Genomic DNA, 24534 nt, shown 5'->3' with positions numbered 1-24534 from the left:
ATCATGATCCATTTATGATGTGATATGAACCGTCAAGCACATCAAATTATTATTTTATTTTTGTTCAATAATTTTGATGTAATTTTAATATTTTCCAATTTTATCCTTTTTATAACATATTAAGGAGGGGTATTTTTTTCATTTTGCATCTATGATGGGACAGTAGGGTTTCATGGGGGGTTTAATGTTTGAGAATTAGAATGTCACATTAGGCTTCCTAATTCCAATTCAGTTATCACTGTAGCCAATAATCATATTCAACTGAAGATAAACATGTCAAGTGATTGTTGCATACCATCAATTGTCGTTTTGCATGATACAAAGCAGTCAAAGTTGTCTTTGACTAGCTGTTTTCTTTGCTGTGTTCGTCCTTTAAGGTCAGTTTTTAAAGCAAAAGCGCCTTTATCCAAGTCTCCTGCACTTGTGTCTTGGTGTATCCGAGAAATGAACAGCTTGGCATCAAATTTTTCGGAGAAATACAGCAACTTTTCTGCCAACATGCATATAAAATATGTCAGGACCAACAACAAGTGGTAGCCTGAAGTACCTAACTTATCACCAAGAATATCAAGTGCGGATGCCAAGCCACATCTTAATCTAAACTATGGTCTTGTCTTACAATAAGATAATGTATCACTGGTTAGAAACAAAGCAAGAGAACATTTCATAGCCAGTTGGAGCAAAGAGAGATATAAATTCTAGGGGCAACCAAGGATCGCAGTATAGACAACATACTCTCCCAAAATTGAATACAATCCACATTAAACGAACAGAAGGAGCAAAATTGAAAGAACTTAAGATGACTCTGAACTCGGAAGAATGGCCTTTTCAAGGGCTACAGTTCAAGCCCAAAAAAGAAGCTTAAACGGAACACCAAGCATTGGAGCATCACCATGGATAACCAACTTGTTCACATCCCATCAGAAACAATAACAATGTTTTTTTTTTTTTGAAATGGAAACAATCCTCTTCTTTGAATTATAAGAAACAATAACAATGAGAAATGAATTTGTAAACCAAAACCAAAAAAGAAGACATACCTCGTAAGGTAGCATCGATGAATTCTTTTTCGGATTTAGAAGGAGAACTCTCAGATGTCTCCGTGATCAATCTTAATGATCTATTGTCTATTACTCTGAAAATGCAAGTATGCAACACAAAACCACATTAGCAAGAGTGATTTTTTATAAGCTGTTTTTCCTTTCACAAAAAACAAGCCTTCTGTTGATACAAACTGCGTGAGAAGAAGAATCAACAAAAAATTGCAACAGAGCCAAAATAAAGCATTATGGGTATATGTGGGTTGGGTTGGATTATGGGGATTTTTTGGAACAGCCTGAAAATTCGGGTCAATTGGGTTGGCATCAAGGTTTTTAACCCAACTCAACCCAATTCTGGTTGGGTCAGGTTGTTGGATTATTGTTTTTTTTCTTATTAATTTAAAATGCTTTTATTTATCTACAGTGCACTTCTATTAACTAAAATCTCATAGAACTCAAATGTTAAATACCAAACATTTATGGTATGATCTATACTAAATTTTAAACAAAGAAAAACATTCGAAAAAGAAAAACATTAAAATTCACAAATTCATCAATTCTAAATGAAATATATAGCATACATTTTTTATTAATATATATGTAATTCGAGTTGGTTTGGATTAAAAAATACAACCACAACAACAAACACAACCAAAGACCAAACCAAACCCAAACCGACAAAGGTAGAAAATTTTCAAACCAACCCAACCCAACCCTTCTAGTTTGGGTTGGGCAATTCAGGTTGTTCGAGATGTCAGGTCTTTTTTTTTTTTTTTTAGAAACAACAACTTTCATTAAGAAAGAATGAAAGAATACACGGACATACAAAAAAAACTCAATCTGTAAAAAAGGCAACACTCCTACAAGAATGGGCTCCAACAATGCAAGATAACACCTTTAGAATAGTTCCGAAAGGTCTTCAAAACCGAAGCCCACTAGGAAATATAGAAACGAGCGAGGGGACAAATCTTGCTAGGGTCCTTTTCCATTCCTCTAAAGATCCTACCATTCCACTCACCCCACAAAACCCACAAGATCGCACATATCCCATCTAACCATAAAAAGTGACCCTTCTCCCATTCTTGTAGAGGAACTTCTTGATCATAGCACTAATGTCCCTCTTGCGAACGAACGAATAGCCAAACGTCTAAACAAAACGCACCCAAACAGAACTAGCAACCTCGCAAAGCCAAAGGATATGATACAAATTTTCCTCCTCCTCAACTGACCTTATCAATTGATCATCTTCTTCACTGCGTATACTAAATAGAGAATCAAAATCTGATACAAACTTCTTTCTCGAAGAAAAGGAAAGCACCGGAGTTTTGCTTGGAGAACCTCTCAAGAATTTTACCTTTGAATTAGGTAAAGAAGAAACAGAGTAATTAGTTTTGGATGGCTAATGCTCTTGGGATCTGATCCGTTTGAAAGAAAAGGGGCTTGAATCTGGGCACACTCAGCCTCTAAAAGATCAGAATTTTGATCTGAAATCAACTCTGCCTTTGTAATTCTCTTTTTAGAGGCCTCCTTTACCTTCTTTCTTCTAAAAAAATGTTTTGGAAATGGTTTAAAGAAGTGTGGGATATTCCTTGATTTTGGATGTCTTTTAGACTTGGCTCTTGTCCCAGATATGGCCGAGGAAGACAAGGAGGAAGAAGAAATGAACCAGATGAAGGGTTGGAGCTTGGAGCTCTTTTGGGGGGAATTTCAGTGGGCATTGAATCGGTAATGTAAATTGGAGCTAAAGGCTTTGAAGAATCAAAGGGAGGTGACCTGCAAATGGATGAATTTCAAGTGATAAAAGATGGGCCATTCTCCAATTGGACTGTCTTCCCTGTTGAACCGAGCAAATTGAACTGAGAAGGTAAATGCTCCTCCTCAACTTCTTCGGCTTTGTTCCCTCCAAGATTAAATTTCTTTTCCTCTCTCTTCTTTAAATATGACATGTTCTCCAGATGATTCTGAAACTTTAACTTGTTGAAATTTTTTGATTTGACATATGGATTTCTGACAAACTGTGGACGCATCTTTTCTGTCATAAGGAACTCAACCTTAGTGCTTAACGGATCACGATCAACCTCTTCATCCTTCAAAACTTGGTTTAGTCTAACAACATCAACCAGGTTTGAAAAATCATAAACAAATAAATCCCCTTTGATTTTGCTAGAAAATATTTCCTCTCTTCTCATCATTGATTTCAATTGATACCGGAATGAATCCAGAAAGGTTCTCTTTAACTTGTATTCTGGCTTCTGATATTTTTAATTTTTTTTTAAAGGGGTGCAGACTCATTATTATATCAAACCAAACCCAAAGTACAAGATATATATACTAAGAGTACACACAAACGAGACCTAGGGATCAGGGAACGCACCCGAACATTTCAACTAGGCTTCTGATACGTACAGGAAGTTCAAAAAAGCAAATTGCAAAATCACTATTGGGAGATTATAAATTAAAAGATGGGCAATTACAGTATGGTGCAAGGCATAAATTACAATGAAGCGTTAATTTAAGGCGCATAAGTAGATAATTGCTAATGTGGCCAAGAAAACACCAAAAGTCATTTTGTTCTAAACGTTATTGCAAAAATAAAGTTTATGCAGAAATAATCATAAGATCATGAAGCAATCACAAAATGCAAGCCAGAAACAAACTTACCCCAATCCAAGTGGATCTATACACTCCATGCCACGAGGGAAGGACTGCAAATGGTTGAGTCCCGGTCTACCAATTGCAGATACCTTTCGATCAAACTTCTGAGGAGCCGGTGCTGTTCTTGTCTCCCGCATTTCACGTACTCTTCTAGCAAGCTGTGAAAGAAAATAGTATTCATCGTCAACTGGTAATTCATTAATAAATAGCTAATGAGAAAGCATTCTGCCCGCCTAAGTTGCGGAGGGCAGGTTCCACAAGACGAAGAAATTCAACCCAAAAACGTGACAGATAAAACTTGATTGCAGCCATCCAAATGGGTAAAACAACATGGTTATTGAATCACCATTTCCAAAACACAAGCCATCTAATTATACTTCTCAGATTATTTCGACAACAAGAGGGAGGGAAGATGAACTTTAAAACACTCCCCTAACAGCTTAAAACTTGAAGTGAATGCTGGACAACTCAAAAATATAGAAGCGAAATAAAAGTAACGTTTATTCAAAAGAACCTCATCTTCATCAACGTGCTTCCAGCAATGAGGCTCCTCGCCATCCCATCCCGCATCATCTTCCTTGCCAGTGGACCTAGACGCCCTACCGCCGCGGGTCGCGGCGGACGTTCGATGATCTCTGGTAGAATCCTCATCGCCACTGGAAATGCTCAACATCTCGACCTCAGAATCGTCGTCGTCATCGACAACCCTCCTAGCACCCTTAGACTGGGCACTAGAGCCAGTGGTTTTAGAAACGGAAGCTGCAGAAGCCGATTTCCGGGACTGAGAGGGGGGTTGGACGTAGTTAGCAACGGGCTTGCGAGAATTAGTGAGATAATTGACATCTCGCTGTTGTTGTTCCTTGAGAGCCATCTGTAGCAGCTCATCCTCGTCCAGGTCCTCGCTGTCGCTGGACATTTTTGGCTGATTCTGATTATGTGGAGATGGAAGATTGGGAATTGAGAGTAGATCTGAAAATCAGTGGTGAAAGTCTTTAATCAATTGGGAAATTGGGAATTGAATATGTGCAGCAGCTGAGAAAGTGAGAAAGAAATGGAAGAGAAGATCAAGAGGAGATTATGAAATCGAAGAAGAACCCAAATGAAAAAGAAGACGAAGGAAGAAGCCGTCTTTCTTTTCACCGGAGAGACACGTGGCTTATTTACACGTATATACTCACAAATACGCTTAATCAATACAAAGGTAATAACTTCCCTTTCTTTTCTTTTCTTTTCTCTTTGTTCTTTTTTACCTTTCCTCTTACAAAATAACACATTCCCCTTTTAGTTAAAATAACTGTTTTGGACCTCTCTAACCTAAATTCCATACACTTTTAAGCTCGATATATTAAGAAATTAAATGTGAATTAAACTAAATCAATTAAAAAATTTATACAAATTTAATTTAGTAAAAAAAAAATCTAAACAAATTAACTAAATGGATGAATTCAAAATTACCCCTTCCAATAAAAGTGTATGAAAATTCAAACTTCCAAAAGCATTTGTAATATTCAAACAATCATTTCATTTTGAACTTGTACACCAAAGACAACCTAATAAGTTTTTTTTTTAATTTTATTTCAATAAATTGTATTTTTAACTTTTTTTATATATTGGTGTTGTCATGTGCACCATTTTGCTATTCATCTTTACCACAAAACTTTAAGTATGCAGAGTTGATTCAAACAAAGTATATATTTAAATAACACCATTTTATTATATTAGAATTGTTTTTTTTTAAGGTTATTAAATTAGAATAGTTAAATTCACGTATTATCATTAAATTTTTATTTTTTAGTAAGTTGTAATTGTGTGTATACATGGCTGGTTTTGGTGTTTTAAATCTCATACATCAATGTAGTTTGTACTTTGTAAAAACAAATTATTTTTTTAATAAAATAAAAAGTATTGTATTTAACATTTAGATTACTTTAACTCAATCTAGTAAACTAATATTCAATGTCATACGATGTCACTTGAATGGTATGTGGTAGAAATGTTAGTAGTTCATATTTATGTTATAACCTAAAACATTTGTACTAAATAGATAAGGTTTTTCGTGCCTTGTTTTAGTAACACTGAGAATATGGCCTATTCTGTGATTGTTATAGGAGTTGTAAGCACCAGCAGATTAAAAGCTCAGAGGGAGTCGATGTCACACCCCAAACTATATTGCAACGATAACTCCGAAGTAGTAGGAATAGGATGCGAGTTTGTTACAAGTTTGAAATTTTCTTATCGCATAATCTAATTCTCAACTCCTTATAAACTATCAACAAAACTCAAAACGCAACGGTGATCAACCTAAACGACAAGTATAATAAATACATATCAAAACATATACTTTATTAATAACAGGCGTTTGATACATAATTACAACTGTTCACACGAGATTTCGAAGAAATGTAATTCGTGGAATTGAACTTTGATATATTGATGAATATTGTGAATACAATCTCTAGTATTTACTCTTTTGATGCTTTCTCTCGAATATAAGATAAAAACTTTAGAACTTATTGGTCTTCAGTCTTCAGGATGTTGTAGTTACAAGTCGATTTAAATTTTGATCTTCTGAAATTCAAGGAAAGTTCAATCTTCCAAGTCTTCAATCTTTCAGAAGATGTTGATCTCGAGGTTGATACGAACTTGCACGTCTAGAGAGCTTGTAGAAGTTTTAATCTTCAATTCTTCAGAGCTTCAATTCTTCCTTCAACCAAAGACCCCCCCCCCCCCCTTCCAAATGAGTGGCAAACGTCTCTATTTATAGAAAAATTTCATAGGCTTGAGCTTGGGCCCATTTGCTTCTTAGACTTGGGTTTGAGCACATTTGTTTGTTGGGTTTGGGCTTGGGTTCAATTGCTTCTTGGACTTGGACTTGAATTCATTTGCTTCTTGGACTTGGGCTTGAGCCCATTTGCTTCTTGGACTTGAGCTTGAGCCCATTTGTTTATTGGACCTGAATTGGGTTGGGTTGAGTAAACTTAATATCAAAACCTAATAAAAATATAATTACCACAATATTTGCTATGATGACGTGGCTTAATTTAATTGGCTAAAATGTCATGTTCAACAACAACATTTTGACCAAATAACTAATGTTTAACTATTTTCAAAACGTCTGCAGTCATCTCGTCGCAAATTCTTCAACCTTCTTCTCTACTTGGTCCGGTTTCTTACAAATAGATGCATCCCATTGAAAGAAGTCTCCGCACACTAAAATAATATGTTCGTAATAAAGCACATCCTGAGGGGTCTATTGCATATGAACGAATCAAGTACTTTCTGTTCACGCTATCTGAAGGGGATTGAGACCCAATTCACTAGAGATGATCGAAATGATGATAGCATTAAAGAAGAGAAGGTCATTGGTGAGTATGAAGTATTCATTCAGAAAGTACGACCATTGGGAGCGTCAAAGTTTATCGCAAGAAGAGAAACAACTCTTTCATTGGTACATCCTCAACAATGTAGATGAAACAGCCGAATACCAGAGGTACAGATTTCTATACATATTTTAGGGTTTTATACTTCATCGACACACAAACTCACAATTGTGTACTTTAGGAAACATCTACTTCTGATACGTCGTCGAGGTGAAAGCTTTTATGAACTATTTAAAAGACACCAACGAGCATTTGTCGATTGGTTCAAAGCTCAAGTATTTCGAGTGAAAGACTTTGAGCATTTCTACTTTATACATATTTTATACATATATAAGTACTTTTATGTTAAACCAAATTTCAGGTTATGGCAAAAATGCGTGAAAATTTAAACATTTCTGAAGATTCATTTTCACTCGCAATGGGTCCCATCACTAGATGTCCGCTCTTACAGTGGATGCATTGTTGGTGGCGTACGATTTGATTTCCGACGCACAACACAAAACAGTGGAGTCATGGTAATCAGAGAAGGGAGTGGAGGCAGTGCAAACAATAATTTTTACGGTGTTTTGGATGAAGTATTGTTTATAAGCTATATCGTGTTAGTTGAGCTAATTGCATCGCCGGATCAGTGTTAGTTACCAACTACCTAAAAGGAAAAGTAGCTAGAACCTACTGCCACGGGCGAGGAAGATTTCCATATCTCCTCGCAAGGTTATTCCTGACATTTGCATCCCAAAAGGAGAGCAAGTGTGGACAATGGTACTGAGAGGTAGCAATCCTTAATCGCGAAAGCCTATATAGGTTATAAGTAAATCCTTCTAGATATAGCTCACAAAGTTGTACTTAGTTATATGGATCTCCAAAAGCGACCATGTGTGGCATATAATAACTTCGAAATAAGCATGTTTGAATCATAAATATGGTTTAATGAGTTACGTCGCAATAAGCTTATCACCTTATCTAGTTGCACAACAATACATGGACATTCATCCATCCATTTCTTAGAGACAAGTTAGTTTGCATCATCACGCCTTCTTACGAGCCTCACTTTACAGACTCTCGTTGTGTAATTAGCAATTCTTACATTTGTTATTCTTTAATTCTTCCAATTCACCTAAATGATAAGTGGATTCTAGAACTAACGTCTATAAATAATTTCCTATGTTCGACCCTAGATCACCCAGGTAAACCTACTGTTTTGCTTGCACTTGGGCAAGTAGTAGAAAAACTTGTACTCAACGAGAACTTGAGCATCACGCGATGAATAGGAGCATAGTAAGTATCTTACATGCTATGATCATGACTCATGACTCAACGCCTAGAACTAAAGCATGCTATACAGAGAGTCATGGTAAGCGCATTACACATAATGATCTGACTTAGTGACGTATTGTAATTACGTTAAATACATATAAAATTATTAAGTCTAAACGAACAAGCAATTTTGAGCACGGGAAGGAGGACATTCATCTATTAGACGAAGTGTAGATCATCATTAACAAAAATCATATTCAGGTTTGACTTCCACATCGCATAATTTTCACTAGTTAATTTTTCATTTTTAAGGAATTAAATAAATGAAGAAGACATTTTGAAATATCAAACAATTGATTGTATTAGTTATCTTTGTCTTGTCTTAACCCATTACACAAAATAATACAATCAATTCAGCAAAAAAAATAAATAAATAAACAATCAAAGAATCCTAATCAAACAAATAATTTAGTTTTTGCAACGATACTTCAGAAGTTTAGAATTTATAGGAGGAGAGGAGGAGATTCATGCTGCCGTCAGTCCATCTTCGCCGTCACCGTTGTCGCCGTCAGAAGTGTCGTTGTCCCCATCTTTCTCCTTTGTTACTATTCCACAGTCACTATCTCTCCTTCCCTATATTTTCTCCATGTTTTCCTTCTCTGAATCGGTCATCTCCCTCTCACATTCCTTGTCGTACTTTTTCTCTTTCCCTTCTCTAAATCACTAATCTCCATCTGTTTTTTTTATCCAATTTCATTCTCTAAAAATGATTAATAGCTTGAAAATAGACTAAATAATGGAAGAATTTAATGGGTTTCTTTTCATATATAAATAAAACAATTAATTAAAAAATATATTTAAAGCCTTACGTGACACAGCGTCGTGAAAGCCATCTGCGACGTGTTGCTGCGTGCGTTGGGGAAAATTTCCTCGTCGTTGACGTGAGTTACGTTGGGAAAAGTATCCCCCGACGTGTTTTCCCCTATGTGCCCGTCGACGTTGTTCGCGACGTCGTTGTAACCTTCCCCGACGTTGGTAAGGGTTTTCGGCGACGTATTGCTACGTCGAGAAAACTCTTATTTTTTGTAGTGAGGCATGAAAGCTTATGTAAAACCCGTATCTAAATATTTATGCAATTTCAATATAAACTACGTGTTTTGACATACTTCTTCTCTATTTTGACCTCATTATTCTAATAAAAGAGGCTATAATAACCTGTATTTCTATAAGTTATCATTAATCCTATGTAGTTGTATCAACAATCGTCTCATCACTTAGAATCTGTATGAGATATTTCTTCTACTGTGGTTTTGAGTTGTTGAAGGAGAGAGAGGACATCCTAGTGTACTATCCTATTTGATCAGCGTATTGCACTACATGTAGAGGTTGCTAGATTTCTTATAGTTTCTCAAGTAAGATTTATCCAATTTGATTGACACCTCATTACTATTTTAGTGGACTGTTTGAGACTTGAGATCCACACATTTCATATTCCTTATGGGAAATGTTGTTGGGATTTATGTCATAAAACTCGTGGATTGTAAATATAATCTATTGATCATTATTAATAAAATATTATTATTATAATTTCAATAAATATTATTTATTATATTATTAGTTTTGTCTTAATAAGTCAAATCCAATCAACTAACATCCTAAGCTGTTTGATGAATCTTGAACAATATGGAGAGACATATAAGGATCAATATTCGAGACTAACTTAAATGGTCCATAGTATAGAGATAAGATTGGGTACCTTATCCTGGTAAGACTCTTGATACAACTCACTTTGTATTTGATATAAATGCAATGATCCAACACGTTCGTGTTGGTGACATGCGAGTGAAGGTATCCTATGCAATGAGTTTGCATAAGACCAGACCACGAAATAGTAACCACTAGATGTACCTCCGTTAACTAGTTAAATTTTTATTTCATTAGGATGATCTAGTTAACTTGGTCTTAATTCTAGTGTATTATGAACTCCTGTTCGCGAGAGATTGTTCTTTGACTTGTACGGGTAAGAGTAGCCAGATTGTCGACTCAATATACTTATCATTTTAGGGACAAGATCGAATGGAGAGATGAGAACATAATTACATAAGATGAAATTCAACATTTCCCTACTTTAGGGTAAGTAGATGATTCTTCCCTTAAATAGTGTTTTCGGGACTTAAACAAAGGTCAAACTTCGCCTCAGTAATTTGTGTCCATGTGATATAACCATGATAAGTAAGTTAATCCTTCACAGGTTGTTTATAATCTCGACTGGGCCAAAGTATCATTTTACCCTCAATATTATATTTTTCTCCTTAAGTTCCACTGATCCACTATCAAATAATTGGTTTAAGGTCCAACCTTTAAACCGAATCCCTCTCAGGCCAATGAGAGGGTGAGACCCCTTGTTCAAGACCTGGATTCAGTCCTTAAGGAACAACCTATCTACTAACCCTAGAGTAGGTATGAGTGAATTTCGTCTTGCACCCTATGTCCCTAGCTATCCACTCGATCTTACCCCTGAAATGGGAGGCTTATTGGGCTAGCGCCCTTCATCTATGCAGATCTAAGGATAATTTTGTGTGAACAGAAGTTTATAGTTAGCTCAGGGTTAAGATTAAGTTACATTAGATATCTATAAACGAAATAGTCAGTTTTACAAAGTTAACGGTGTTATAAATTAAAAGTGACTATTTCATGGTTCCAGTTTTATGTTAACTCTTTATATAGAATGTCCCTACTTCCATGTCTCTACATGAACGATTTAGGATCACATTGTTTGTATTAACTACAAAGTAGGCCACATCAATAGTATCTCTCGAATAAGGTGCCCAACCTTATCCATATACTATAGACCATTTAAGCTATGACTCAAACTTGATCCACTTTTATGTCTGTACATAAAGTTCAAGTCTACATAATAGCTTCAGAACATTAGTTTATTGGCTTTCAAATTATAGTATCAATAAGATGATTTTATTGAACAAAATTTTGAATACAAACTACGAACATAATAGCTTCAGAATATTAGTTTATTGGCTTTCAAATTATAGTATCAATAAGATGATTTTATTGAACAAAATTTTGAATACAAACTACGAGTTTTATGACATACATTCCAACAAAACCCACATTTTATTGTACCCTAACTTGTAATATTCTCCATGTTCTTTGTCTTCCACTTTTATATTCTGTAATATATGTGTTAATATTATACAATGACCAAAGGCCTACATTCTTTAATATATTGCATGATTATACCTTTCCAATCCTTCGTGTCTTGACTCTCCATTCGCCGACGTGTTACTAGAAGTTAAAGTTTATGATGACTTTTGATAAGAAGTTGAGTTTATGATTCTTGTCGCATTAATTGAGCTATGTTCATCGCTTGGCTAGCGTAAATCACCAACTACCTAAGGGGGCAAGTAGCAAGGATAAGGCTAATGCGCACAAGGAAGAGTTTGAAGGCAAACTCCTCCTTAGTGAGATAACTTCCATCATTGTATCCTGAAAGATGAACAAGTGTGGACACTAGGCACAGAGAGGTTGTTGTCCTTCAAAGTGAAGTTCTACAAGCATTAAAAATAAAAACTTCTAGACATCGCTTACCTTAGTATGCTTAGTCATTTGGATTCCAAGAGGTAAGCAAGTGTGGTGTTTAAAGACTTCGAGAGAAGCTCGCCTTAACCATGAGTTGGTGAAGCAAGTAATGTCGCATCGAGGATCTCGCATTACTTAATCGCCTAATAATGCGTAGACCTTCCTTCGATCCATTTTTCACATACAAGTTAGTTCGTATCATTGCTCGTAATTCATCTTCTCCCCCTTTTACAGATTTATCTTTAGGCGTAGATAGAAGTAGAGTTCATTCTTACATTCTTTATACTATTCAATTTATTCTTTTATACCGCATGATTGATAAGTAAACTCTAGAACTAAGCTTTGATATCAATTCCCTATGTTCGACTTTGGATCACCCAGATAAACCTATCGCTTCGCTTATACTTGGTTAAGCGATAGGAAAACTTGTATCCAACAAGGTTTAGTGGTTGCGCGATAATGAGGTACATAGTGAATATTAAAAAAAATACATTGATCATGAGCAATGACTTGTCGCATAGAGTTAATTGTACCCTTTAAGTTCTAAGTTAACTTACGCAACATCCCAACCAAGTGCTTGACGTCGTTGGTTAACTAAACACAAACCACAACCACAAACAACACTCATCAACATGATCTCAAGCAATTGACAGGTTTATGATCCATTGTGCAAATTCACTAAAAAGTTTAAATACAATGAATCAACCCAATCCAGTAAAAGCTTAAATTAAATTAACAAAATCAACTAATTTTACATCGTGCATCCCACTTATTGGCTAAACTCCCTCTAATCATTTTATTATGGATTCGTGTAGTTTTTGGTTGACTAGACTCTCTAAGTAAGTCCACATTTAAGTGACCAAACTCGACATTGAAGTTGTATACTAGGTTTGCGACTTTGTGCATGCCAGACAACATGGCAACGTTGACTGCCACACAGGACAAACAACTAAGTTGAATCATATACTAGGTATATATATGACTTCAATATTGAGTTGTGTATCCGGTCCATGACTTCAATATCAAGTCGGGTACCCGACTTAGGACAAACCTAGTTGTGTACCAAGTACATGACTTCACTACCATATTTTTTACAATACTTGTCTGCCAACACTATTTTTGACAAATCTTTTTAAATAACACTACTAAAAAAAAGTCTTGCTATGTAATTTTTAAAAATTTATGATAATTGAAATAAGGAGGAATTGTCGTAAATAACAAAGAAATTAAAACTATTTACAAAATTGTTACAATTTATTAAGAACGAATAAAAAGTAGATGTTTTGAGACCCATTGTTATGATTGAAGAGGTAATTTTTCACTCACTGTATATTAATGTTTACTTATAAATTAAAATTGCACTATTTTGTTTAATTTCATTTTAAATTATTCTTAGTGCTAAAAAAGAATGTAGCTCATTTGTCATCAAAGTATATTAGTATATACCCATGAAGTTCGTAGTTTGTATCTCCATACTCAATTATTACTACAAAAAAGTTACTTTTAGTGACATATTATTTTGTTTAATTAGAAATATTTAAATATAAAAAAGTCAACATATATAATATTTACATGTGCAACGTACGCCAAAATTTTATAGTATTTCTAAATGCTCCTAAAATAAACATATATAATATTATGTGTTACATGTTAACTTTCTTTTTCTTCTTTGCCTATTGAATCACCATATTTTTTATTTAATATTTAATGCTCCTAAAATAAAAGTATATAATATTAAATTTTTGTATTTTGGAGTAGGGTGATTAACAAACTATTTATACTTCCTATAGTAAAACCACCAAAACCAAAAGACAAAATTTATTATCCTTGATTTTTATATGCATCCTAAATATTTTGTCAATTTTTTTATAATTTTCCTTTCTTTTGTCTAGGAATATGTGATCTTTTGCAATAAGAGAGTCGTACTGCCACCACTCTTTTTTTTCATGTAAGTAAGCCAAACTACTACCTCTTCTAAACCAAATTTATTAAAAATTATAAACAAAGTGTCCAATTATATTGCTAACCTCAATAAAAAGTAATATTAAAATTTAAAAAACCATATGCTAGTTTGAATATAGTTATTTTTAACATTAATAAATATCACAGTTTCAACCTCATAGACTTGGTATATTATTGCTAGTCATGCCCTTGCTTTTAAACTACAATATGAGTCAATTGGTGCACAAATTGTCAAAGATATTGCCATATAATTAATAGTGCTAAACAAATATTAAGGAAATGACTTAGAGACATCCTTGGAGTGAGGAACAAGAAAAATAAGAGGAATATAATGGCTACTGTATGCTAATATTTTTATGAAAAATTATAAAAAATAGATATTGATAGTCACCCATATGCTTCTATTAATTGACATTGATATACTGTGATAAAAGTATAAAAGTTTGTTACTTCCTATCATTTATAAAATTCAAAATTTTACTATAGTTTGTAAATATTTTAGTTTATTTTACTATATTTGATAATACCTCTGTTTTTATTAATATTTTTTCGATTTCTTAAGTTCCACGTCAATATGGTAAATTGGAAAATTGTATGTTAAATATCATTGATATAAATATAATATTAATAACATGTCTTCTAAGTAATTTAAAAAGAGTAAAATATTTGTCGACAGTGACATTTTGTCGATATTTTAATCGACACGTTCAACATTTTTTTTATTGACAACAACATTTTAGAAGCTTCTCTTTTTTTTTTTTTTTTGAGTTTAGAAGTTAATTATTAACCACCAAGATATCCATCTTTTTTCTAATTCTTTGTGAGAAAACCTAATGTATATCTCATATTATGTACACAAATCTAAAAAAACTGTAAAAATATTCTCACATCATAATTATTAATAAAGGTTAAAATGAGCATATAAGAGGTTGGATTCCTTCATTTTAATAACTTCTAAAAAAGTAATTCTTTAAGTACATATATTACAGTGTAAAATTAATATATAAGATGAACTTATTAAATTAAAAAGAAAACAAAGTTTAATTACTTTTCTAACAGTAATGAAAGGCTGCATGTATTTAATTTCTTCATTTTTACAACGCTGATGGAGAACTTATTACTAGTCAAGAAAATCAACCAAGGATTATTTTTCAATATTCCAACTTAAACTAAGGTTGATCAATTGAAATGCTCTTAATCGGCCAAATCCAATTAATTCTTATAGTTCTATTAAATAAAATTAGTTAGATTCAAATTTTGTGGTTTTGTAATCAGATTAAAACATTATTATATAATTACCATAACAAGTTGGTCAACTATATTAAACTTTAACTACTCAACAACTTCTTATAATTGCATCTACATTCTTGTTTTTCTTCATTGTCTTGTTGATGATATTTACGATGACTTGTTTTGCAAGAAACTTTTATGTATATAAGGGAGGAGGATAGGTTTTAGAAGTAAAACCCCAAAACTCTAATTGTAATGGGCTCTTCAATGGCCTCACTTCTTGTTGCAATCTTAATTGTATTTCTAACCTTCCCATCATCCATTTCTGGAGACTATGGTTACTATTTCTCTCCACAGCCACCACCTTTGTTGATTTACTATACACCTTTACCACCTATTTATAAATCTTCTCCCCCTCTTTTATCCTTTTACTCTCCTCCTCCACCACTACTATATCCATCTTCTCCTCCACCTGTATATAAATTTTCTCCACCACCAGTTTATCCATATCCTCCATATTCGGTTTATAAATCTCCTCCACCACCAACCTACCCCTCCCCACCACCCCCTGTCTATAAATCTCCTCCACCACCTGTTTATTCCTCTCCTTCACCTCCTGTGTATCACACTCCTCCTCCACCAATCTACTCATCTCCTCCACCTCCTGTTTATAAATCTCCTCCACCACCTGTTTATTTCTCTCCTCCACCTCCGGTGTACCACTCTCCTCTTCCACCAGTCTACTCATCTCCTCCACCTCCTGTTTATAAATCTCCTCCACCACCTATTTATTCCTCTCCTCCACCTCCGGTGCATGATCACTCTCCTCCTCCACCAGTCTACTCATCTCCTCCACCTCCTGTTTATAAATCTCCTCCACCACCTATTTATTCCTCTCCTCCACCTCCGGTGCATGATCACTCTCCTCCTCCACCAGTCTACTCATCTCCTCCACCTCCTGTTTATAAATCTCCTCCACCACCTATTTATTCCTCTCCTCCACCTCCGGTGCATGATCACTCTCCTCCTCCACCAGTCTACTCATCTCCTCCACCTCCTATTTATAAATCTCCTCCACCACCTGTTTATTCCCCTCCTCCACCTCCTCTGATGTGCCACTTTCCCCCTCCACTAGTCTACTCATCTCCTCCACCTCCTGTTTATAAATCTCCTCCACTACCTATTTATTCCTCTCCTCCACCTCTGGTGTACCACTCTCCTCCTCCACCAGTCTACTCATCTCCTCCACCTCCTGTTTATTAATCTCCTCCACCGCCAATGTACTCCTCCTCCTTCTCCCCCAGATTACTCATCTCCTCCACCTTCAATTATACTTATAAATCTCCTCCACCACCTATTTACCCCTTGCCTCTACTGTCTGTTTACAACTCTCCTCCACTGCCCATCTACCCCTTTCCTCCATCATCTGTTTACTACTCTCCTTCACTATCTATTTACTACTCACCTCCACCATACGTTTATCCATCTCATTTATAAATCTCCATTGTCGCTTATTTATCTCTCTTCGTCCTCCTGCGTACTACTCTCCTCCTCCACCACTTGTCTATCCCTCTCTTTCACCCCTGGTCTACAAATCTCCTCCACTACTAGTGTACCCCTCTCCTCCTCCTCCCATATATAAATCTCCTCCACCACTAGTTTACCCCTCTCCTCCACCTTCGGTTTATAAATCTCCCCTACCACTAGTGTACCCTTCTCCTCCACCCTCTATCTATAAATATCCTCCACCTCTAGTCCATTACTATCTTCCTCCACCAGTATACTACTCTCCAGCACCAACAAAATATATGTAAAAGTCATCTCCTCCTCCACCTTCATACTTTTAGGTTAAGTTATATACTTTACTATCAACTACATTATGATGAGCTTCAAATGTTGATAAATTACTCAAATGTATTCATGACTTTCAACTTACATTTTAATCAAGTTTACTTGGTTAATTTGACAGGAACAACAAGGAAGGAATATACAATTTTCAAATCAACAAGAAGGATAGCCCCGATGAAGATCATCAATCATTGTTATACAAAAAAGGCTCTTTTATTTGTTTGTTGATAGCATCTATGATATATCTTTAGTTGTTGCAACATGTCTTATTGATCAATAAAGTTAATGCTTCTGTGCTTCTTGGTAAAGAAAAATTCAAAATTCAAAATTTGTGTACTGTGAGACATGTGAATGAAATATATTGCTTTAACTTTTAGTGGATAAGTAACTGTAAATTTATTTCATATATGACTCGGACAATATAAATACAATAATAAAAATAGTCTAGATGTTTTTTTTTTTTTCTGTAATATTATCAAATGTCTAGATCAATTATGCACATCTCAACTAATTTCATGGACAATCTATATGTTCCTGTAAATGACATAGAACGTGATTTAATTTATAATATAAATTTTGTTGAGTAATTTGAGGGATTGTGAGAGTCGTTGTTTTTCTCCTTTCTAGATTGCTTCTAAATTTGATTGAAGGTTTTTTCTAGAGGAAAATTCTTCTTAATGGTCTGAGTGAAGGCAAACTATTGGAATAACGTTCCAAGTGGGTTAAGTGATTAAAACAATTGCAAATTTTAATCAAATGAGTTACAATTAATTTATAGGAGCACTTTCCACCGCTAATATCTTTTTAAGTACTAATACTTTAATTAATTGAAAGTGTATGTATTTACTTCTAAAACATTATTCAAGCTCAATAATCATTTAACAAATGGATTATTATCATATTAAAACAATTAAAAGAAATTAATTGACACCCAAAAGCATGTATAGTATGTTTGAACAACCTATATCCCAAGAGGTCATACATTCTTGACAATTATAGATCTTGAATACAGTATAAGCGGGTTTGAACAATCTATACCCCAAGCGATTAAACTATCACAATCTAATCTAAATTCATATAAATGGGGGTATCTTATATGATGAGTTTGTATAAGACTAGATCACAAAATGTTTGATATCTCTTTATAACTTTGTCAATCGAAAAGAATAATATTTTATAGGAGGAGTATATGTATCTTGATCTTAATCTTGAGTGGGTTATGAACTTCTATCTGTGTGAGTTCGTTTTTTAACTTGCCAAAGTGAAAATGACCCTATTAGTTGATTCAATAAACCTCTCATTTTGAGAACTCAATCAAATAGGGAGTTGGGACATATTTTTCAGATGAGATGAAATTCACTTATTCCCACATAGGATAAATACTAAATGAGTATTTCTCTTAAATGGTGAATTTGAGACTTGAACAATGAGGTTTTTCTCATTGGCTTGAGTGGGACTCAGTTTATGATTAGTGTTGCGACAAAACCTTCCAATTCTATAGTAGTAATAAGTAGAACAATAACATAAAAATTAAGAAAGCAATAAAAACTGGAAATTAACACAAAAATTTGCGTAGGAAACTCCCAACTTGAAGAAAAACCAAGTGAAATCCTCTATGTGAAAATTTGCTACAATCACATAGAATAACTTTCTCTCTCCCAAGCCCAATTACAAGAATACCCTCTCAAAGTTTAGAATACAAAAAGAATCTAATTAGAGTTAGCACATTAAAGCTCAAAGTGCTTCTAACCAAGACATTTGTAAACAAAGGATCAGGTCATGGGCTTCTTTTATAGCCTTGGAGCCATCCACCTTCCTATAAAATAATCGATGTGGTGGCACGCCCCCACACGAAAAGCATCCATTTGCAAGATGAACCGCTAGAACACCTAGGTACTTCTTTAAAATTAACTTAAACCTTAGGCATGATTGTACTATAGAAGTTTGTGCTATGCAGTAGGACATTAGATGCTATAAAAAATTAATAATTATTTTGTTAACCACTTGGTACAACACAAGCGTACAACTTACAATTTAAAGCATTACAAAACTTAAGCTAACTACTACTACACGACGCATTAAGTACTTAGGAGAGGCAACAATGGCCTCCTCTTATCTTGCTTAATGCCACTTCTTCACTTAACCTAGGAAGGAAAAACTTAAAACATAAGCTAATGACTTAGTGAGTGACAAGAATTTAGATATATGTTTTGTGGAATACAATTGCTTACAATAAAAGATTTCTTATTTTAAAAAACGTCTTAACGCTTCAATACTAGTTAAACAATACAATAGTCACATTAGCTTCTACTTATTCCTAACGTCTGGTACTTGAACTTCCGCAATACAAGGACCACTGTGATGATTACTACTTCACCATCAATATCATTACGAACTCTTATTCAATACTTGTTGCTCCCGCTATTAACTTGAACACGAACCACTCAATGCATTCAACCATCCTTCTATCAAGCGAACCACTTAGCGCATGACAACCTCTACCCTTATGTGCACATAAAATCTAGCTTTTGATCATAAATAAGACTAATCATTTTGTATACATACAAGCACCACAATAATACAACTACACAAACATAGACATACTTCAAATTGGTCATGTTCTTTTATATGTATAAGATTACAACACGATCATATCTAACAACATGTGACTTTGGTGGTAAAAACATTTTTCAAAAGCTTGATTTTCTTTTGAAGTGCCACTCATTCAGCTAAACCTTTCTTTTTCCATTTTTCTCCTTCTTATCGCCTAGCTATTCTTCCCTCTCGTCGCTTGGTCCAACAACCAAGCTTCACCTTTTACTTATTTGATAAAACTTTCTCTTATCTAAACACTTGAATTAATCCTTCTTCAACCTTTATACTCTCCTCAAATCAGATTAGTCAACATTATACTTCTTCTAATCTTGACAGCTCCTACTTAGTGCATTACACATGTTGTTAGTTTAATGTCATTCTTAAACTATGCTTAACTTAAACTTAACACGTGTTTAGATGATTAATCGGACTCCTTCTCGCCTAGATCGTCACCTAATAATTGGTTAAGTGTTCATTGCCACATTCCTTTCTCGTGTTATCTTGTTGTACCGCGTTACCTTTCTTCACAACGCGTTGTCTGATTCCTTCACTTTGCCCCTTTCCTTGTGCTATCTCAAAACACCTACTCAAGTTTAATTTTGCTAACTTCAAATTTTAATTTACAAGAAATCTCTTTATTAGAACGTGGTTTCACATGTGGGACAACCCACATCTTGCCAAACTCAACAATTTCCAAAATCTTATTTGCTTTTCCAAATCTTTCAATTAGGTTGTAGAACTTGATATTGTATTGACTTTTACTTCCAGTATTGTAAGTTTGAGAAAAATATTTTTTACTTGTCAGTATTGTAGACATAATTGCATTGTCTGTCAATAGTCATCCATGCTTATTCATTAAACAAAATAATTACAATCAGAGAAACAAAACTTAGAACATGGGAAAAATGAGAGATAACAATACATTAATATATAATCACAAAAGACATACTTGTTATTTTTCTAATTATGTTAATTTTTTCTTTAGAAGATTTAAAACTCTACCACATCCAAGTTTGTGTTATTGGATGAGTCAAATATATTATTAATCATATATATACAAAATCTTCTTCCACATTTTCCTCTTTTCATTGTGAAACTTTTCTTTTATGACCATCATTTCACGTTGTTCTTTTGAAATTTGGATGATTATAACGACCAACCAAAAAAAATAATTATTTCTTCTTTTAATGCGGTCACAACTTCTATTAAAATTGTTAAATTCACAACATTCACTTTAGTGAATGAGATTGTTCTAGTTGGTTAAGATTCATAATTTTTCATCCACCATTATTAAAATTTACAACATTCACTTTAGGAAATGTTGGTTCTTTAGTTAACAATATTCATGATTTTTCAAAAAATAACTCGTTATTTCATTCAACACGAGAAGATATCAGATAAATGCATAATATTATTCAAAATTAATTTAAAACTATAAGATATTGGAGAGATGTTCATTAAATAAAATATGATTTAATTAATTGATTAATTTTTATTCAATTAGTTGATTTGAAATTTCTATTAATCTAATATTTTTTAAATTAATAGAATCTCATGATTCTCCTACTCCATGAAGGAAATATAGTTGTAAATACGCAGAATAAAACAGTTTTTCTTCAACTAATAATTTTACTTTTATGAAACATAGTTTCTTTCTAAACCTTTTTCCACTCCAATTGGTTCTAAAAAACCAATCCCATCCCAGAGGATAGGAAGGTTTCTAACCGATGGTGTCCCAACTCGGTGGATTGTAGAATCCAAAGACATCAACAAGAGTAAGTTCTCTGTATCTTTTAATATTTAAAAGCACGCTAAGTTTTTTATTTAGAATTTTGATTCTAAATATTGTCAATGTACTGGTATTTTGAATTTTCCAAATTAATTTGAGGAATGATTTTGTAAAATCTTTCGCTGCTAAGAGCTTTAATTCTTTCAGTATAGAACTTCGCAATTAAGGACAACAACCTCTTTGCGCCTAGTACCCACACTTGTTCACCTTTTGGGATACAAATGATGGAAGTTGTCTCACAAAGGAAGAGAAAACTTTTCCTTGTGCGCGCTAGCTATGTCCTTGATACTTACCATCTATGACAAAAGCTAGAGCTAAAAGACTTCAAGATGATTAAATGCTTGTTTACAAGCTAGATTTTCGGTTTTTAATGAAGAGTGGGAACTTCAAAAGTCATTTGGGCACCCAATGGTCATAATGAATCTAGAAATTCATATTCATTCACATATTCAATGCATTTCTAGATTCATTCACATCTTTAATGCATTTTAGATTCATTCACATATTTAATGCATTTTAGATTCATTTACATCTTTAATATTTATTTATTAAATGATATGTACTTTCATTTATTAGGGTCGTTGAAAGGGCACGAGTTAAATGTTGTGTCATTTCATATAACATTTTTAATTAGTATAAATAGGGTTGTAGTTTCCACATTTTGGGAAGAACTTGAATTTGAATGAAATTTCGATAGAGTGTTATCTCTCAAGCTTTATGCTTTTCTTTGTATTCTTGTGTTAGAATGCATGTTTAGGACTTTCAATTTAGCTTGATCAATTAGATCGTGGAGAGTTTGAAATCTTAAAGTTAGGAACAAATTCTCCTTTCTTCTTAATCTTTGATCAATCTTTTTCAAGCCAAAATTTGTTTAGCTTTCTTGAGGTTGTTAGTTATTTGTTTAATCGGGGTTATTCTTATTATTGTTGTGGGGTTCACCTAAAATAAGGGGATTTCTCAAAACGTGATTGAGGTAGTTTCACTTATCACGTTCCTTTTTTCCCTTCTCTCTACAATATTAATTATTATTTTGGCTCCTTCAAGCGTTCTCGTTGGCCCCTTTCAGGCCTTCTCCTTATGGTGGAGGTGGAGTCCTTTTTAGGCATCTTTTGGTGGGAAAGTTCTATTTTTCCGAGCATTTCAACTCTGGTTGCTGCATTGTAAAGTCATATCAACTCCAATTAGCTACCATTGTTATCTTCTAGTGAACCTTCCTCATGTGATAACATGGTTTCTCGTCGAGAAATTGTATGGAGTTCTGATCACATAACGCTTGCGCAAGCTCTTCTACGATTCACTAGTTCCTTCCTTCTTATTAATCCTATGTTGAGACACTGAAAATGGGGTAAAAGCAGACATCAGGAGTTATGTAAAGTATATTTCCAAGTATTTATGCAATTTCAATACAAACTACGTATTTTGATATACTTCTTCTTAATTTGGCCTCGTTATTCTAATAAAAGAATCTATAATAACGTGTATTTCTACATGTTATCAATTAGTGTTATGGAAATTGTCAATGTTGAAGAGATGGTCGCTATGTTCCTGCACATACTAGTGCACAACATCAAGAACCGAGTGATCTAAAGGGAGTTTGTGCAGTTTGGTGAGATAATTTTGCGATATTTCAAGAAAAGTAAGATTTATGGAATGAAACTATTGAGATTTATGTCCTAAAACTCGTAGATAGTAAATATAATTCATTGAACGTTATTTATTAATAAAATGTTGTTATATTATTATTATTTCAATAAGCGTTATTGATCATATTATTAGCCTTGTCTTAATAACCTAAATCCAACAAACTAATATCTTAAGTTGTTTGATGAGTCTTGAACAGTATATAGGGACATACATGGATCAATGTTCGAGATCAGATTAAAGGATCTATAATATAGGGATAAGGTTGGGTACCTTATCTTAGTAACACTATAGATACGACCCACTTTGTATTTGATACAAACGCAATGATCCAACGTGTTCGTATAGGTGACGTGCGAGTGAGGGTATCTTATACAGTGAGTTTGCATAGGACCAAACCACAAAATAGTAACCACTAGATGTAACTCCGTTAACTAGTAAGGTTTCTATTTCATTAGGATGACCTAGGTAACTTAGTCTTAATCCTAAGTGTATTAGAAACTCCTGTTCGAAGGAATTGTCCTTTGATTTGTACGGATGAAAGTGGCCAAATTGCTTGTACGGGTGAAAATGGCAAAATTGCTGACTCAATATGCTTATCATTTTGAGGACAAGACCGATTGAGAACCTAAAAACATAATCACACAAGATGAAATTCACTCATTCCTGACTTTAGGGTAAGTATATGAGTATTCCCTTAAATGGTGTATCCAGGACTTAACAAACGACCCTACGCTCTACATAGCACGATAAGGGTTTATGTTTATTGGTTTGACACAAACAAGTTGTTCATTAAAGGAATACTGGTATTTAAGGACTATAAGTAACCTAGAGGTAAAACAATAATTTGACCAAAGTGGTGTTATGAACATGCGTGAAGGACTAACTTACTATTACTAGTCTATATCCGTGGACACAAAATTATATCTACAGTGAGAAGAATTCAATTGTGAGTATTTAATGGAGTATACACATAGTTAATGAACATTGATTAATGTGATTAATGAGTCTAGCCAATTAATCTCATATAGTTGTAGTTTCTAATTTGTAGGTTCATTAGATCCCCTTCCTAACTCGTAAAGGGTAATGAGATTTTTTATATTGGTTGTAATTTGAAATGTTCAAATTTATTTTGGAAATTAGTATAATGTATGGTGATGCATTATAGTATAAAGTTTATATTTTAATTAAACTTTTAAATTTAATTTTGGATATGCTTTATTATATAAATTTAATTTTGGATATGATTCAAAATTAATTTATGAGAGATGAAATATTTGAATGAGTTCAAATATTAATTTAATGTGAATTTGATTCATATTAAAACTATAGGTTAAAGTTTAATGCGTATATAATACACATTAAAACTATATGTTATGGAAAAATTTATATTTGAATATGATTCAAATTTGAAATAAACAAATTTAAGATATTTAATTTAGTAATTAATAAATTAATAGTTTAGTTTAATTTTATTTAATTAAATTTGATTAAATTAAAACTATCAGATATGTGAGAGATATTAATTAAATATAATTTATTT

The 24534-nt window shown here is 33.6% G+C and overlaps 2 protein-coding genes across 3 annotated transcripts in view; one reads left to right on the top strand and one right to left on the bottom strand.

The window, feature by feature from the left end:
- LOC101215110 (exocyst complex component SEC5A) overlaps positions 1–4844 on the bottom strand; it is a 29445-nt gene extending 24601 nt beyond the window's left edge. For both annotated transcript variants that reach the window (XM_011660815.2, XM_004139633.3), the window contains exons 1-4: positions 4210–4844; positions 3702–3853; positions 1041–1135; positions 296–490 (exon numbers count right to left, since the gene is read on the bottom strand). In XM_011660815.2, the coding sequence (XP_011659117.1) occupies positions 296–490; positions 1041–1135; positions 3702–3853; positions 4210–4611 (844 nt within the window). In that variant the 5' untranslated portion in view covers positions 4612–4844. The remainder of the gene's footprint in view (positions 1–295; positions 491–1040; positions 1136–3701; positions 3854–4209) is intronic.
- Positions 4845–15368: 10524 nt separating this feature from the next.
- On the top strand, positions 15369–17367 carry LOC105436140 (extensin-1). The gene is given in 2 exon segments (XM_011660816.2): positions 15369–16965; positions 17088–17367. A coding segment is annotated over 1 exon segment (1242 nt). The 5' UTR covers positions 15369–15373; the 3' UTR covers positions 16616–16965; positions 17088–17367.
- Positions 17368–24534: the final 7167 nt, after the last annotated feature.

The sequence above is a fragment of the Cucumis sativus genome, chromosome 7, assembly GCF_000004075.3.
Source record: "Cucumis sativus cultivar 9930 chromosome 7, Cucumber_9930_V3, whole genome shotgun sequence".
NCBI classification, from domain to species: Eukaryota; Viridiplantae; Streptophyta; class Magnoliopsida; order Cucurbitales; family Cucurbitaceae; genus Cucumis; species Cucumis sativus.
The sequence above is the reverse complement of the archived record's forward strand: the minus strand, read 5'-3'. Positions and strand labels throughout refer to the sequence as shown.